This window comes from Poecilia mexicana, unplaced genomic scaffold (genome assembly GCF_051168715.1).
Source record: "Poecilia mexicana isolate PSO_F unplaced genomic scaffold, ASM5116871v1 scaffold_5, whole genome shotgun sequence".
Lineage (NCBI taxonomy): Eukaryota > Metazoa > Chordata > Actinopteri > Cyprinodontiformes > Poeciliidae > Poecilia > Poecilia mexicana.
This window is the reverse complement of record NW_028263374.1, coordinates 11,851,402-11,869,253: the sequence shown is the minus strand read 5'-3', so window position 1 is coordinate 11,869,253 and position 17,852 is coordinate 11,851,402. Positions and strand designations below refer to the sequence as shown.

At 38.3% G+C, this 17,852-nt stretch overlaps 1 protein-coding gene across 1 annotated transcript; it reads left to right on the top strand.

Annotated features, from left to right (window-relative positions):
• Window positions 1-15,261: 15,261 nt before the first annotated feature.
• On the top strand, window positions 15,262-17,852 carry il10 (interleukin 10). Its single transcript, XM_015013466.2, has 5 exons — window positions 15,262-15,876; window positions 16,004-16,063; window positions 16,571-16,732; window positions 17,229-17,291; window positions 17,400-17,852. The coding sequence occupies exons 1-5, from the start codon at window positions 15,718-15,720 to the stop codon at window positions 17,499-17,501; spliced, it is 546 nt and encodes a 181-aa protein (XP_014868952.2). The 5' UTR covers window positions 15,262-15,717; the 3' UTR covers window positions 17,502-17,852.

Genomic DNA, 17,852 nt, shown 5'->3' with positions numbered 1-17,852 from the left:
TCTCAAGGTACTCAGCCTGCAGCTGCAGGTGCTACTGAAATAATCCTCAGTCACTTGGGGTCAATTTAGAATCACAGAAAATCTCCAAAAGGGAATCAAACTTAAAACTCTGAACTAAGAACTTCTGATCACATAATAGTAATAATTGACCATATCTGTCATAGTAAATCATTACTGATAACTATTGTGAGTATTCCCTAACATTATATATGATCAGGCAGCATGTAATCATCTATTATTGTTATAAAGGCTGAGCCAAGAAAATGTATGTCTGTATCAAACAAGCAGCCCTTTGTGTTACTCTGTACCCTGCTCCCAGTCTCAAAAAAGTTTGGTGACCCCTGCTGGACTGTGGATAAATGCCAACCAAACACATTTTAACTTGTTTTTGTTTTTATTTATTGTTGTTGTAATAGTGTTTTTTTATGTTGTAGCACTTATCATGGGACAGGGAGTAATTTCAATTCTCATGTTCTTCTACATATGGCACAATTAACAATAAACCTGATTTAATTTGAACTGTATTATGTTCATAGGTTGCATAAATAAGTATTAAAACCAGAGTGACAAGATTTGATTGATTTATAAAACACTCACTTTATAATTTTGAAGCGGTTAACATTTTATGTATACAGAGAAGTATGTAAAACTAAGAGCCCACTGCACTGAACCCCATTGAAAACCTCCTGGTTATTCCACCAAATGTTGATTTCTGAACTCTTACCGAGTTAAAACATTAGTTTTGTTGTTTCTAAATTAATCTGAACTTGTTTTTTTTTTTTTTTGCATTATTTGAGATCTGACAGGACTGCTTCTTTTTCTTTATGTTCACCATTTCTCATTTTCTGCTAATAAATAATATTTTTTTGCGTAGTATTTCAGAGTTCAGTAGTTCATAGAATAAAAGAACAATGTTCATTCAACTCAAACATAAACCTATAAAAAGTAAAATCAGAGAATGTGATCATCGTAAGTGGTCTCTTCATTTTTTCCAGAGCTGTATGTTCTTTGGAGAATGACCGATAACGGAGAAGTATATAAATATATAACATGAGTAAAATATCCACGACCTGTTAAATGTTAAATGTTTTTAAAACACCCCAACAGGGCAAGTTTTTGGGTCACTGTCTTCTAAAAGCAGTGACTGCAGAATGAATCCAGCAGAACAGCCCAGAGCATCACACTTCCTCCTCCGTGTTTGACAGCAGACGCCCCACGCTGTGGAACGATCCTTTCAGCTGCTTCGCAGCGTACAAGATCCTGAGTGATGAACTGAAAATGTCAAATTATGATTCATCAGTCCTTTTTCACCACTACTCCTGATGGTGGCGTTTCATGGCGCAGATACGCTTCTTTTTTTTCAGTCTGATATGATTTTTAATGTTTTATTTTTGTTGCTGCAAAGTCTTTTCTTCACAGCTGAAACTGAGATTACTACTGTAACTATTAGTCTATCTCTGTGAGCCTTCCCATCAACAAGCTGCTAACTCTAAGAACCTGCCCTCTGAATCAGTTGTGGCTTTTGGTCTGCCAGACCTCTTCCTGTCAGAGTATGCCCCAGTTTCTGAGTCTTCACCGACTCCTTAACTTTGTTTTCGTTGGTCTTTCTTCCACTGATTAGTGCCTTATTCCCTCTGTGTTTGTAGTGACAAGCTACTTTCTGCAGCGCTGTTCAGCAGAGGCTCATCTGGGAGGAGCAGTTTGCTCCAACACTGATTTTATGAGGTTATAAAGTAATTCAGAAGGTTTGGACCGCCTGGAATTAGTAGCACCAGCTTTCAACTTTAAATTTAAAGTGAGTTTTAAATTTAAATTAAATTGTATTTAATTTTGCATTTCCTGTAAAATACCTCATCGTACAATTCTGAAATGTACATTGTTTTTCAGTTCAGTTCACCACTTACGTTTGTATCATTTCAAGCTCCTCATTGGGCTTGAATGAAAAAAGAAAAACTTGAATTGAAATAATAATTTTGAGGGTTATACAGCTCTTTACCAGTAGAGCTGGTTTTATAGAGCTTTTCATGGCTTTTACTCAACAAATTCCCAAGTAAGATAGACTCACATCAGTCCAGCAGGGGGCGCTAGAGTCTGACGCTTTGAACTCATTGGCGCCATGAATGACGTGTGGATTTTGTGAAAGTATGTTGGCTCCCAAAGTGTCTTCACTGACTGCTATCTTAGCAGCGCTGCCTCATGCACAAAACCAAGCCAGAGACTTTAAGTGTTGCTGAACATTAGGCATTCAGGAAGTTTGTATTGCTAAAACACAAAACTGTTCAGAGAAAGCCATAAAATTTACAACCAAAAACAAATGCAACCCCCTCCTAACTGAGATTTTCTGACTGCAATGTTGTTGTTTTTTTTTGTTTGTTTGTTTGTTTGTTTTTTCACTTTTAAAATGAGAGAGAAATGAAACCTAAAACAATCTGGCCCACTTGTACCGTCTTTTAAATCTAGCATGTGATCCATTTCCTTTAGTGAGTTTTTTCTTTGCTGAGGGCAGCAAAGAAGCTGCATTTCAAGAGTGAAAGTAAACAATCTGAGTGAGTTTTCAAATGATTTACCAGTAAATTAAACACATAAATATTTTTGAAACACTTGTCTGATTTAGAAACATGACATTAAACTGACAATGAGGCAAAGTTAATAGTAACTTTGGCTGGAATTTGTTATATTTAGCCTTTTTTAAAAAGAAGAACATAGATTTTAGCATGCTCCCTTTTGAGTCTGTGGTGGTATCAGCCATCTAGTGTCTGAAAAGAAATAATAATGAGGATTTCCTCTTAACCTGCTATTCCAGCAACTTTTTTATTCTACCAAATGATGGAATACACATATTATATGAGATCAATAAAAGTATCAATTGGAATTTGATGAAATTTTTCTTTGTAAAAAAAAACAAAACAAAAAATGATGTGTATTTAAAAGGCACTGCAGCTTAATTAGTCTCTATTGAAATAAGAATGAAAGAAATCCAGTGAGGATGCACGATGATAATTAAAAAAAAAGTTAAAATAAGAAAACTTGTGATATTGAATGATGGCAGATGAAGAAATAGAAAATAAGACTTGAGTTGGGTCACTGTTGACCCAAACTTTATTTGACAGCTTTGGTTTCTTCCATTCACACATTACCTGCTCAGTCTGGCTATTTATTTATTTTTAATTATGTTGGAAATTATTCTCCAATAAAATTACTCTCTTTGAATTTAACACGTTAAAATCAACAACACACACATACGACTGAACACAGGGAGGATTGATTATCTGATTATCAGCAGCATTACCTCCATTTTTTATTATGTCTCGACTTCCCTCGGTCTTGGTCTTGACTTGGTCTCCGGTTAGGTGGTCTTGAACACAACACTGTCAGCAGCATTACCTCCTTTTTTACTTATGTTGCCAAGGATTTTATTTTATTTTTTTAATTATTGAAAGGCGCAAAGTAAATGTAATAATCAGAAAAAAAAAAACAAAAAAAACTTCCAGACAGCGATGCCATCTAAAGGAAACCAATGTGATGGCAGCATTTTTCCTGTGGTTTAAAATCTGCATACGCTGTGTCTGTTCTTGTTCTTATTAAATTGTAACAGGACAAGAAGCCATAAAACAAAACAAAACAAAAAAAAAACATGAAAACAAAAATAGTTTCAAAAATAGCAGTTTTTATCTGGTACATTCAACAAATGTACTGGACAACAATGAATCCTTATATACCAAATATAAAGATTACACAGATGTAGAAACCAGACGAAGGTGTTGATCAGGAGGGTGAACATGTGATGTAGTTATACTGAAATTAAAGTCTCAGTTTTAAAGTTTCCTCATGCAATGTTTTATTTTTGTTACTGTAAGTCAGATTCCATTTTTATTTTTTAAATTTAGGTTCATGATTAATGCTGCCACCTTGAATTTGCGTGCCACGCTGCTGCAAAAGCAGCAAACTAAATTTCTCTTAGATTCGATCATTTTCATTTGACATGAGCAAACGTTTTAGTTTAACTTGTGATTATGTTATGAGTCACTCTGCATTCCAATAAAACCCAAAGATCATCCTTGTGGGTAAAATAACTCGACATGCATGATTGCATGACGTTAAGAAACCTGTTTGGTTTCGTGTTTTAGAGTGAAATCTGCTTATCTTTCCGTAATACATGTGATTAACTAGGTATGTTAGAACATAGTGACTAATACTGCAGACTTGTCAAAAAAAATAACACCCACCTAGTTTGGTCAATGACGAAAATTGTTAAGACACTGCCCACTAAGTCAGAGAAAAACATGCTTCTGAAGAAGACGGTGATAATTGGAGTTAAACCTTCATTTCACCAGGGAAAATATTCCAAACTTTTTCATTATTGTCAAATCAACACAAAATCCCTTCTTCTACGATACTCTCAGTCTGCAGACTTGTGAAGAGAGCAGGACGGCGCTCCTGGGACTGTGGAGAATCTCGATAGAAACTTGTGAAACTTTGTAGATCTGAGTGCTCGGCTGTGGGAGGGTTTTATAAAGTATTGATGCCAGGGGGGCTGATAATTGTGTGACCATTAATTTGGTTTAAAAAAAAAAAGAAATTAATAATAATAATAATAATAATAATAATTAGCAAAAACAGGAATCTTTGACGAAGGAGTCAACGTATCAACATTGGAGGTTGGATTTTCCACATTTTTCAGTTTACGCTGCTACGGCGAAGATGCATTTATTTCATGCTTTTATGCACATTCGGGTCGCCTTCTTAAGAAATAATGTTCACTTTTTGTTGGAAAGTGATCGAAACTGGCTGTTCAGTTTTTACTTAAGCAGAAACCAGGAAGTGGTGAATTGTGAAACTTTGAAGTTGTGTTTTAAAGGTTTCCTAATGTTCTTTTGTTGAGGCACAGGGTGTTTAAAAGAACATCAACAGGACAATACCTACACTGGCTTATTCAAAAGTGACATACATTTATACTTTTATCCTTAGATCAGCTATAATGTGATTGATGATGGTATTTTTTATTAATTAAACCCACATATATCTGTGCAGAGTCACAGTGGGCTGGAGCCGTTCTCTAGTGGTCACTGTGTGAGAGGCGGGGTACGCCCATGGCCGACATGCTCACGCTCACAATTTACAGACACAAATTAACCTAACGGTTGTATTTTTGGATTGTGAGAGGAAGCCGGAGTACCCAGAGGGAACCACACATTCACTGTGCATACACAGCAAGATCAGACCCAGGCTTTCTGAAGCCACCACCTTTTTACTGCAAGGCAACATAAATCCCTCCACAACTGTCTGAAAATGAAATAAAGTCTATCGATTACAATAAAGTGAATCTCTTTCCTAAAACGTCTACACAAAAATACTCCATTATGACAAAAAAAAAACAAAAAAAACTTTGAGTGTTTTGCAAATGTATTAAAAGCAGAAAAAAGGAATAACATTTAGAGAAGTATACACAAACTTTGCTTAATACTTGGTAATTAAAGTTGAGCTGTTTCACTATGAAATGTTTAAACAGCCTTAATGGAGAATAAAATAGGCCAAAATGCCTAAAAATACGTGAGCTAAGCTTGTTGCGTCAAATTCAAAACGAAGTGAATCAAGAAGACACTAATCAAAGGTTGTGAATGCTTATGTGATTTCTATTTATAATGAGTTTGCAAACCAAATTTTCCATGTGGTCATTAGGGGGTATTTCTGTGTAAAACTTTGGGGAAAGAAAATCATTTTGCATTATTCGGAATGAGGCCGTAATAAAATGTGGAAAAAGTGAAGCACTATGAATACTTCCCGGACACAACGTACACAGATTTTGAGTTCATCATTAGTCATCTAATAGATTCCCTAAATATAGAGCAAAATTATTCTGACAAGTCAAGGAAGACCATACACAGACAAGTTGTGATGCAATGCCTTTTTTTTTTTACTCAAACAGGAAGACCAGCAGTGAAGTATCTCTCTCACTGAACGTTATTCTGAACATTTATAAGGGAAACAAATATTACCAGACAGGTTTCTGGTAGGCCTTCTGACTTTTAGTAAGCTCTCTACACTCAGAAACTGTTTGGTCTGACGCAGGTACGCAACAATTAACAAAACAACAAAATGTTTCAGGTAAACCAAAAGCATGACGCGTTGTGAGAAAAATGAGCAATGGCTGAAAACAACAAACAAACCTTAACTCTTATTGCTATGGAAGGAAATTGGTTTCAACTGTTCAAGCTCAAGACTATCGTGCGCATAAATTACGAGAAACCCGATGATTCGCGAAAGCGTATACATGGATTCCTGTCTGAAGCTACGGCCGTGAGCAGATAAATCCAAGAAGTACCGTGAAGTAAACGAGTGCGGTGACAGGAACAGACAGACGGGAACACAGAGCAACGGAAGAATGAACAGAGAGAGAGAAGAAGAGAGAAAGAAACTAACTCTAAAGGAATAAAGAATAACTAAACACAAGGAGTAAACAGGATAATACTGATCTACAGATCAAATAAAAACGAAGGCTGATCACAGATTAAGTAAAAATGCAAACAGAAAAAACCCCCACAGCATTTCATCTTTATTCAGTCTTTGTTCTGGCATATACTTTATTTATTTATTCTCTTTTTGCTTGATTTCTTTTGTCCCCCTTCCTTCTCCACTTTTTCCCAAAATATCTGACACTAGATAAATGAATTAGTGAACAGAAAAATAAGTGAAATTAGACAAATGCCAACATTAGAAGAAAAAAGCACATCCTAATTCACACGTTAATCAATTTCATGTTTGTTGTGACACCGATGGACCATGTTGTGTGTTTTGTTGTTGTTTTGAACGTATCCTTTTTAATGCCTACTTCCTTGTTTGTGTTTTTGTTAGTTTTTGTTTGTTTGTTATTTGACGGGCTGTGAAGAAGACTGTCATGACACCATCATAAACATAACACCTGTCATGAACATGAATAAGCCTTCATGAATATTTATGACTGTTGTCATAAAGAGTCATTCGGTAAATTATGACACTTTTAATACAAAGCTGACATTATTCAAAATGTCTTTGTTATGACAACTTGACATTAACCAAGAAATCATTACTGATATAAATTTGTTATAAAAGTATTACTGATTGCACTTTAAAAATTAGGTAACTTTATGTTATTAAAGGTAAAGTTTAAACAGTAATGATTTCCTGGTTAATGTCAACTTTGTATTAAAAGTGTCATAATTTACCGAATGACGCTTTATGACAACAGTCATAACTATTCATGAAGGCTTATTCATGTTCATGACAGGTGTTATGTCATGTTTATGAAAGTGTCATGTCAGTCTTATTCACCCCCCTTCAAATAAAGTGTTACCCTGGATAATTATTTCGTAGATCAATGCCCCTTTTTTGCTTCTTGTCACTTTGTAATCCTTGTTGTTTATTATACACCTGCTGGTGGTGGATAATAAATATATACTTTCAAAAAAAGAAAAACCAAAACAACCCAAACACTTCTAGTCTGGGAAAAATGAGCTTTTTGTTCTACGCTTTGCTTCGTCCAGAGGGTCTGGGCTCTCGGCTAGAGAGTTCAACGCTATGAAGCTTACCGGAAATTGCTTGCGCTTTTAATGTTCAATAATTTTATAAGCGAGGCCAGTTCGGACTGAACAGCCTCTTTCACTTCCTCCGCCGCCAATCCTAAAACTACAGGCAGACTCCAGCGAGAAGAACGAGAAGTCATCGTTCACAGCTTCTTCTTCTGTTCGCTGACTGACCAGATTGAAGTTCTGCCGGAGGGAATTCAAGCGAAGGGTGAAAGCTCAGAGTTTGCTGTCAGAGAGAAATTGTTCGAGCGCAGTTGCACAGGAAGGCAATGGCCAGGCTCAAACACCCCCAGCATGTGGCAGAAACAGAATGTGGTTCATGTTTTTTGTACTTACACAGTATCTTCTCTCCATGTTGACACGCTGGAGCAGGACCTCCTCTACATCAAACACTACATGCCCAAATCCACACTAGACATTCACACTGCAGCCCGACTCTAAGGCCTACAAGAGATTTTCTCTGACGTTGGTCACAAACTTTCCACCGCCATAAAGAGAAGAACTCATCTGTTGGGAAAGAGAAATGGATGAAGGAAAACAGACGGAAATTCTTATCTGGTATTGAACGGCTGTGACCTGGACGACATAGTTAGACTCACGTTGCTCCACACAATGACACTGGCACAGCGCGAACACAGCAGTCCAAACGATGCCATTGCTTTAACTAAGGTAACCAAACAGAAATCGCTTCGTTTTGATTTTCTATGTTTATTATTCTCATAGATTTTTTGCTTCTTTTTTTTTTACGGTGTTTTCTTTATAATTCACAGTATTTCAGTTTTCACAGTTTAAAGAAAAAAGTCACGGAAGCAATAAAATTTGCATCAAAGCATTTCTGATCCTTGTGGTGAGGAATTTGAATAACGTGCTTCAATGGTTTCATACCAATCTAGACAGTTTCAGTTTATTAGGCAGTTTCTAATAGTTAAGGGCAGGTGATTTCTGGTTACCGTGGCAACGTGGCCCTTTTGATTTATTTGCACGTGTTCATGTGTTTATTTAGTGATATTTTTGGAATAACTTAATTTTGCTGTGTTATTTTAATCTTGCTTTCATTTGGGGTTGTTGTGCTGCTTCCCTGATTCACTTTGTGCCACATGTCTTTGAGGTTGGGACTGCCTCCCATGACACGCCCACTGAGGGCTCCCATAGGTTTTCCCGAGCAGCTGCCGCGGCTTGAAAGCCATAAATTGGGAAGTAAGAAGAGCAGATCCTCAGAGCTTGAGGACAGAAGAGCAGCAGGCGGAGACGAGCCCGTGTCGTGCGGAGCAGGCGCGGCGAAATGAGCAGGGGCCGAGAGCCACATCTGATCCGGGAGACGTGGAGCCAAGTACCCAGATCCCAGGTGATGAACAGTAGTAGTAATAGTAGATCGTGTACAGCTGGAAGGTGTGCAGTCATCCAGGTCTGGTGTCGAGGGCTTGTGATTCCACAAAGATCATTTAATGCAATTAAGCATTTTCTTTCAGAACTACAGAGTTGTAAAGTAAACCTATGTAATGAAAAAAGCTGTTATCTTTTTGCCTCTAAATCTTACGGTCTGTGAAGAACATGACGGTCTCTAGCAGTTGCTGTATTTCATCTGAAATGAACGTTCTTGCTCTTCCATCTCTTACAGATTATTTCAGTTCACAGTGAATATTCAACAGCCAGGGCTACTTGAACCGCTTCGTTCACATCAATAGCCAAAGGTGTTTTGAATTGAATTTACTTTGAGTTTCAGTTTTGCTCCTCTTCTAACGTTTATGCAACCCGAGTGCATCGCAGTATCAAATGCGCTTTTAACGGGTGATGCGTTTCCAAGTCTTGGCTAACTAGGTCAGGCATGCTTAAGGTTAAGTGAAAAACGACTTATGGTAGACGTTCGTTTTAAATAAATCACCTGATGTGAAGTTCTAAGTTTCAGATGCTTCATAAAGTGTGTCAAAAAAACGTAGCAGTCATTTGTCTGTTGTACAACATTTGGCCGCTTCTCAAGTTTCCAACAGAAGAATGCTTGCTCAGTAGATACAAAACAGGAAACCTGAACAAAAGAAAAAGTGTCTCTATAAGGCTGACACGTAGCTTGACATGTGAGGCAAATTATTTCCAAATTAGGCAAGAAAAAGAGCACTGCTAGCAGGGCAAAGGAATTTAGGCATCATTTTTAGATGTTTATTTAGACATTAAGTGGGCAGGTGGAAAAAGGGAACACGTGCTTTTGTTCTGTAAATAAACTACTATTCACAGAATAAAAATAAACAGATATTACATCAGGTAAAAAAAACTTTGGCTTAAAACAATTTTAGAGAAAAAGAAAAAGAAAAAAAAGCACTGAACCAGGACTACTTTCTATGGTAAAGAGTGCACTAAGGTAACTTTAGCCTCTTATCAGTGGAGTGATTCAGGGAAAAACAGAACAAAGTGAAACACAAAGATACTGGACTCTGTCCAGGAAAGAGACGCAACCAAATACAAAATCCGTTATCCAGGAGTACTTTCTGCACAGAGAGTATTCGTACTTAGAGCGGCCCCCACCTATCCGTGGCCTGTTTGCAGATTTTTCTGTGGTACGTGACTCCAAATTATTTGCAGAGAATTCACCTCACATGTTCTCTGGAGCCCATCTGAAATAAAGAAGAAGCAGCTTGAGAAGCTGCTGAAACACAAAGTCTTGTCAGGTACTTTTGGTCTAGTTTACAAGACCCGTATTATAAATCATAATATGGGGATAATGTCTTTTTTTCCTCTGCCAGATTATTTCAATTATAGCTAGTACTTTCTCATCGGTATTAAGGAATTATTCACCTAAACTCCTTTTTTTTGTGCTGAAAAGTTACTTGCAGGTTAGTGTTGACTTAATCCAAGTGTACTCAGATATTTACACCAGAAACCAGATCAAAAATACTTTGCAAGATTTTGTGTTTTTGCAGTGCAATGCTGCTTCACACATTATAAGTTGCTGCTTGCAAAGCAATCTAGTAGCGTCACTCACTTTCCTTGGCACTGATTGGCTGTACCTCAAGAGCGCACATAAAGGGAGACTGTGGACGTTTAGCTTCTGCGTTGGTGTCAAAATAATTTCCACATTATTAAAGCAGACTGAATATACTTGGCGTCTTGAACTGTTAAAATAGATATAAGCATTTTAATGGCGGGCCTCGATTGTTTGCTGATTTTAGCTGTTCACCAGGGTCCACAGCAACAGCTCTATTAGTGACTTTATCAAGATATGCACAGAACAACTGGGAGAAGTTTCCCTGAGAATTGAGTAAAATAAAGTGTTCACAGGCCTGATGGTGGGAGTAGCTCTCATTGAGTATCTGCAGGAGATGGACACAGTTTAGCCACGGCTGTCCTCCATTAGAGGAAATAAAGGCAGAGAGATCCCAAAGTCAACAAGAGCAATAATGTCACTTATCAGTGACACTATAGGGAGTAAAGTCAGCAAAGCAAGAAAAATTTGTAGTAGGTCCTCCAGTAGTATGAATACAAAAATAGCTCACGAAACCATTAGCTCCAATAATCAAAAAGTACAGTTTAGGAGCCAGTAGAGGATCGCTAAGTAAACAGGATGCTTGTTTTTTTTTTTGCTTTGGACTAAAACTGAGGGAGGGTGTTCCAGAAGAGGAGACTGTAGACAAAAAGCTCCGACTCTCTAACCACACCACCTAAGGGTGGAAGTGTAAACATTAGGCCTCACATTTGTGTCATTTCTGCCAAACTTGACCTTCACTTTGCAGCAAGTGCTATCATTGAGGATCAATTATTACACTGCTAAAATACATATCATCCCCAAAAATCTGTGACTCATTGTTTGATTTGCATTTAGAAACTGTGCTCTTTTTTTACTTTCACTGATTCAGAACTCATATGTTTAAAAACCTTGGGAAAATTTGAGTCGTCACAATGAACAGTGCTTACTTAACTGCGGTTAACACCGTTTTAAGCAGTTAGCCCTATGCATGAATTTGCTTACGCATTGAACTGAAATGCACCAGCTCTAAAATTAGGATGGAAAACTCTGCAAAGCATTTGACTTGCATTAAGCAACAAAGAATCGGAACTGGCTACACCAATTTAAAAGTGCACCATCGATTGCTCCGGCGTCAAGTGAAAGTTATGGTCAGAGGAAATTTTCAAAGTTTCATCTTTCTACTCCACATATGCTTGCTCAGCAGTGTTGCTTTAGGTTCGCGCAACGTTTATGGCTCAGTTCTGCAAATATGATAAGAGATCTCTGAAGGGGTTTTAGCAGGTTATGCTGGAGAGATTTCCAAATAAAAACTTTGAGTGTTGTGGGTATTAACAGTAATGAATCAACAACTCATATCGGCCATGATGATGGGACAGAGAGGAAGTTGACATGACTAAGGATTTCATCGGAAGTCCAAGTGATTGTTCACATAGATGAAACTCTTATAAAAGCTGTTTTTTTTTGTGTGTGTGTGTGTGTGTGTGTGTGTTCTGCACAACACTGTGAAAGGGCAAATGTCTACCAGAATTACAAAATGTGTGGTCACAACGCGTGTTGCCACACCCGTGAATGTGTGGCTGTCAGAGAGCAAGTGGTCAGTGCCGGAAGTCACCCAACTGTAATGGCCCCGCAGAAATGCATTTCTGAGAGTTTCCTCTTTTCTTTGAAGATTTGGCAACAGAAACTAGGGAAGAAAAACTACACACGCTTACACAATCGTTGCAGTCTCTGCTTGTGTTCTGCGCCACCAAGCACTCAACATAAACAAATCACCGAAACAGTTCAATGGACAAACAGTGTGAAAGTGAAAGACGAATGCGGTGACTCTGTAGGTAAAAGACAAATCGATTTCCTCTAAAGATGACATTTGCAAATAGATTCTGCGGGAGAAAGATGTGCACAAGAGCAGAGATTGCGATGTTGGTGGCTGAGGAAACGTAAAGGCACAGCTGCAGAACCTCGTGCAACTCGGTTCTGCAGATCAAAAGGAATCTCACCGAGGAGACCTAAAGCAGAGACAGAGAGAGAGAGAGAGCTGTCAGCTGTTTGCTGTAAAGCCTTCACACATTTTCTGCCACTGGCGATAGCGGCACAAAGTGGTGGGCTGAGTGTGATATCGGCTGGTTTCGTGTAATGTGCTCAAAAGTGCTGATGACAGATTCTTGGCACTGGTGTGACTCCGTTAGAAACCGGTTTGAAGGTAAGGGGTCAAACGATGAGACGCCACATCAGCACCTGATCAGAAACGCTGCTGCACAGATGACAAACTGTCAGACATCTGATAAGATTGGACTGATTCAGCGTGACACCCCATTGATCTGAAACAAGGAAACCAAAGAAGAAGTGCCTCATTACGTAAGGGTCGGGGTCTAATATTAAACGCCGCTGCATATCGAACACATCAACACGAAAAATTCTGATGACAGGCATTTCCGCGAAGTAGATGACTAAAAGCTGACTCACTGAATTATGTGGTTGCAGCCCACTTTGGTTCATCTGGTCATTTGGTGTGTGTGCACATCAGTCACCTGTCAACAGCTGCTTCTTTCATTCTTAAAATACCCCGGTTTAGACAACTCATGTTGGCGGGAATTTATACGCATTAAGTGCTCGACAGTCACAAAAGATGGGTGGGGTGAGATATTCAATAAAATCTCACTTCTAATCTTATCTTTTGCAATGAGGAAATTTGAACCTATTTGAAAAGATTCCATTTTTATGAAATGATGAAATATGAACAGCTTTATCAGCTTTTTTTCCCCCTATAGTTCCTTTTTTACATGTCATATTAAGACTAATTAAATTATTGACACAAATTTCAAAAGTCCACTTTTTAAAAATCTGAATAACATTTGCTTTGATCTGAATTTAAATCTGCTGAAGCTATTGTTTTCCACATTTTAATTTGACTTTTATCAGTAGTGTCGGTTTTCCGTCGATAAGAGGAATTTACTGCAGACGCAACAACATGAAACTGAACAGTTTCTGTTTTGGCTGCTGTCTCCCACAGAAAGGCTTCATGAAAACAGACGCAGTATTCGGATGCCTTTGTGATTAATAACAACTTTTCTTAAAAATTTAGGTACAAGTAAATATGATTTTGATACTATTTCACTAACGATGAACTGTTTTTTTTTTTACCAAAAAAAATAAATATAAAAAGACTCCAACCACTTATGTACTCATGAAAGCTATTGTGTACAATGTCTTTCATAAAGGCCTTTTTTTTTTTTTTTTACTTTTTCACAATTTGTCACATTACCATCAAAAATTTACAACCTAATTTTACAAAAAGTTCATCTTTTGCTGCATCTAAACCTACTTGTATTGATTGATTAACTTGTAACAAAAATCTCCCAATCAGTTTAGGCCTGGACTTTGACTATTGTTCTCTACCTGACTTGAACACCTTTAAAAACTCTGTTATTGTTTTAACTGTGTAACTTTAAGATTGGGAGGCCCTCTAATTTATTTCTTCTTCTATGGTATTGTCATTAAATTGTTTGCCCCCCCCTTACACTCCCACCTTTTGCCATGTTATCCTGCGGGAGATTCATTAAGTAAATTTTTGTTATCACCATTATAATAAATGAATCCATTCTGTGCTGTAAATATTTAAGTGAATCTACAATTGCAAAATAGCAGGAATTAACCTTAGTTTTGTTATGTACTTTTGTTTTGTGTAAGAAAAATGCAGAAAGGGTGTGGTTATGACTACATTATTCCAATACGTGCTTTCATCCAAAATACTTCTTGATGGTCCTCCTGGATCTTTGTGGTTGTTGTGAAACCTCCGTCCCAAGTCTCACAGTTCCAACAGGCGTCTTCATGTGAACGTCTTCTCACTTTTCAGCCACAATTTTTAGACAGAAGACGATTATGTTCTTTCGCTGCTCAGCACAAATCGAAGGACATGCTCGTTTTTCTTCCAATGTGCAGATATACTACAAAAGTATTTGTTCTCTTTCATCTTCATGCTTGTCTTTTCTGCGGGCTGTTCCGACATGCATCACTTTCTGCGGCCATCAAAAAGTTCAGGGCGCAACTAAACCTTTCTGCTTAGCTAATTCCTTGAAGAGCACACCATTTTATCTTCATGAGTTACACACAATTCATGGTTAACCCTAACAAATCATACTTAAACGCATCTGCAGATTGTGAAGATCTTCATTGCAAAGCTCATATTAGGAGGTGGTTTACCACTACGACTGAATGGTAAAATTCTTGAAAAATCATGGGTTGCCTAACGCACAGACTCAGGCTAATCATGAGCCGGGCAGACAGACACGTGACAGCTGAGGGTAAGTGGACATTCCAAAAAGTTCTCAGGGGAAAACACCCCTTACACTGTCTTCTGATCGTACCCGGTTACTTCTCTGTGGTTTATCAGTGCAGTACTAGTCTAGGTAAACCTCGACAGTGGAATTACAAAAACAGAAAACAGAGAGCTGGCATCTTCACGCTCCCCCACCCTCTTGTCAGTTTTCTTACGTATATCTGACACACAGAGAGAATCCACAGCGTCATCATAGTCAAATCACGAGTCGATATTATTTCCATATTGGGGGGTTCAGTTTCATTTGCCACTGAGGAGAAAATGCTCAGAAATAATTAACTGTAATCTACTGCATTCAGGCCATTAAAAAAGTTGTAATGTTAGTGCTTGTAAGCAGTTATTACAGCACCAATAAGTGTAATAATAATAATAATAATAATAATAATAATAATAATAATAATAATAATGGGTTTTAAAATAAAATTGGGTCAATATCTCAGTTTATGCAGAGATTACCAATACTGTTACAATAAATAATAATAATAATATTGTTATTTTTAATAATGATAATACAATGGGTTTCTTGGACATTTTTTATGTAACAACATATTATGTCATATCAAATCCCTGCGGTTAAAGGTTTTTCCTTGAGTTTAGTTCATGGGAGGAGCACATTACTGCAAAGAAGAAGAAGAAGAAAAAATCCCCTATAGATTAACCCCTTCCGGGTAGTCTCCTCCCTTTTGCCTATATAATGACAGCAGAAATGAACCCCAAATCATGCACTTCTCAGCTCCAAAGAAGCATCCTCCAAAGGACCATTTTTTGGTTTTTGTCCACTCGGAAATCCACTGAGCCGGCCGTGCGTTCATCTTCCCCGAGGGTCCACTTTCCTGCAGCGTTACTCCGTCTTGTCCAGCATCATGAATCCTCAACTACTGTCCGTCTTGGTCCTGCTGTCTTCCGTCTTCTCTGCATGTTGCAGTCCAGTGTGCCACGACCAGTGCTGCCGCTTCGTGGAGGAGTTCCCCGTCAGGGTGCAGAGGCTCAGGGAGGACTACAGGAGGATCAGAGGTTTCTATGTGAGTACCGAGCATTTCCGTGCTCTGCAGCATCATTGGTGCGCTGGAGGTCGACGCGTGATGCTGCGCTTCAGTCGCCTCTACAGGTGCAAGCGCTTTTCCACTCAACACGTTTTTGTTTCTCCAGGAATCAAACGACGACTTTGACAATGCACTGTTGGACCAGAGCGTCGAGGATGCCTTTAAGGTGAGCGTGAACTCAAACGAAAAGGATTAATGAAATTTTCAATGAGGAAATACACCAGAGCGCACGATAACGCAGCAGAAGCAGCTGCTTATGGCAAGCCATTAGGGCCAAAATTTGACAGCTACTTATAACCTGTCTGGTAAGAAAGCTTAAAAATCGCTTAAACGTTTTTTTTTTTTGTTTTGTTTGTTTTTTTCTTATGCTACACAGCACCAAAATCGATGCTTATTTATGACCAGGTAGATTTCTGTTTATTTTTCTTGCTAGTCATGAAAAGACACCAATTGCACTTCGAGACCAGAAAGCAGCATTTTTTGTCACTCATTAAAGACAAAATTATGTAAAGTACATAATTTTAACTTTCTCTATGGCATCCTAGCTATGAAACGATCTATATTGTTGTCTTTACCAGATGCGTTATAAAAGATGTTTGGCAAAATGGCTTTCCATATATTGCACTTGTCATCCAGTAACCAGACTGGTTCTGTTTTGTTTCCCGCCCCGCAGAGCCAGTTTGCCTGTGAAGCCATGAACAGCATCCTGGAGTTTTACCTGAGCACGGTTCTGCCGACTGCGGTGGCCAGTGTGACCATCGACACCAGTCTGAAAATCCATGTGGAGTCCATACAGCAGATTTTTGATGAGCTGAAGAGGGACGTCCACAGATGCGTAAGTAGCTCAAACACGTGTTCTGCTCCTACAACGGCTGCAGAGCGGTGGACTGTAAAATGCAAACTTTTCTGTGGTTGTGGAAGTTTTCCAAAATAAGCCATGCCCCCGCTTTGAAATTCTGAAGCTCGTCTGTGGTCGATATGTGTCATGTTTACATTACAAAATTGCCCTATGTTGGCAGGTTTGTTGTTGTAACTTTTTGGAATGTAACTATTTATGCCAGACTGTTAAAAACCACATTTAATAATTTCCACCCGCGCATGTAATAATTTCTCCACGCACTATGCGGCTGCGAGAGAGGAAGAGGTCAGCCATGGCTCATAGGATTTGGACACGATCTTAGCGATTAGTCAGTGATTGCAGAAGCACACAGAGTGTTTCTCCTTTTCTAGCTTTCTTGCTGCGGATAGTTACTGCTTATGAAACTTTTCTCATTGTTGTGAAGGACGGCCATCCAGCTCAAGTTCTAACATCTTTTCTGTTGTGTCTTCAGAGAAAAGTCTTCGAATGCAAGAAGCCGTTTGATATTAGGAGCCTAAATTCAACGTATACCGAGGTGAGTGTTTGGACAGTGCTTACATCATTGCGTATTGTGACGGACCTAAAATTGCCTTCTGCATCGGTTGTTCAAGTGTGATAATGAAGGATGTGTATTTGTTTGCAGATGGAGAGTAAAGGTGTGTACAAGGCCATGGGGGAGCTGGATCAGTTGTTCAACTACATCGAGACGTACCTGGCGTCTCAGCGGAAGAGAAACTCTCAATGAAGACCAGCTGACTTTAATGAAGATTATTACTGCTGTGTGCGTTTTGGGAAGCAAAATGGACAATCTTTGAGTTTGAGACTAACATGCATCTACTCGATCGTGTCCAGAACTATGAATGTAATGTATGAATGGAGAAGTGTTGTCTGCTCTTCAGAGACAACAGTCGTTTGTCCCAAGGACAAGTTTACTGTTTGAGAACCGTGTTCTGTCGTGCTCAAAGATAGAATAAGTATATTTTCAGTGCAGAGAGTATTTATTACTTCTAAGTGTCATTTAATGTATTTTTTTTTATATTTATTCCATTTTCTACTTTTTCATAGAAATAAAGATCGTTAAAAACAAAAAAAAAAA

Excerpts from the sequence above, each read along its gene's own strand:
- il10 (XM_015013466.2), top strand. The coding sequence starts at position 15,718 with ATGAATCCTCAACTACTGTCCGTCTTGGTCCTGCTGTCTTCCGTCTTC. Across the intron at positions 15,877-16,003 it reads GGAGGATCAGAGGTTTCTAT|GAATCAAACGACGACTTTGA; the intron begins GTGAGTACCGAG and ends TTGTTTCTCCAG. Across the intron at positions 16,064-16,570 it reads GCGTCGAGGATGCCTTTAAG|AGCCAGTTTGCCTGTGAAGC; the intron begins GTGAGCGTGAAC and ends CCCGCCCCGCAG.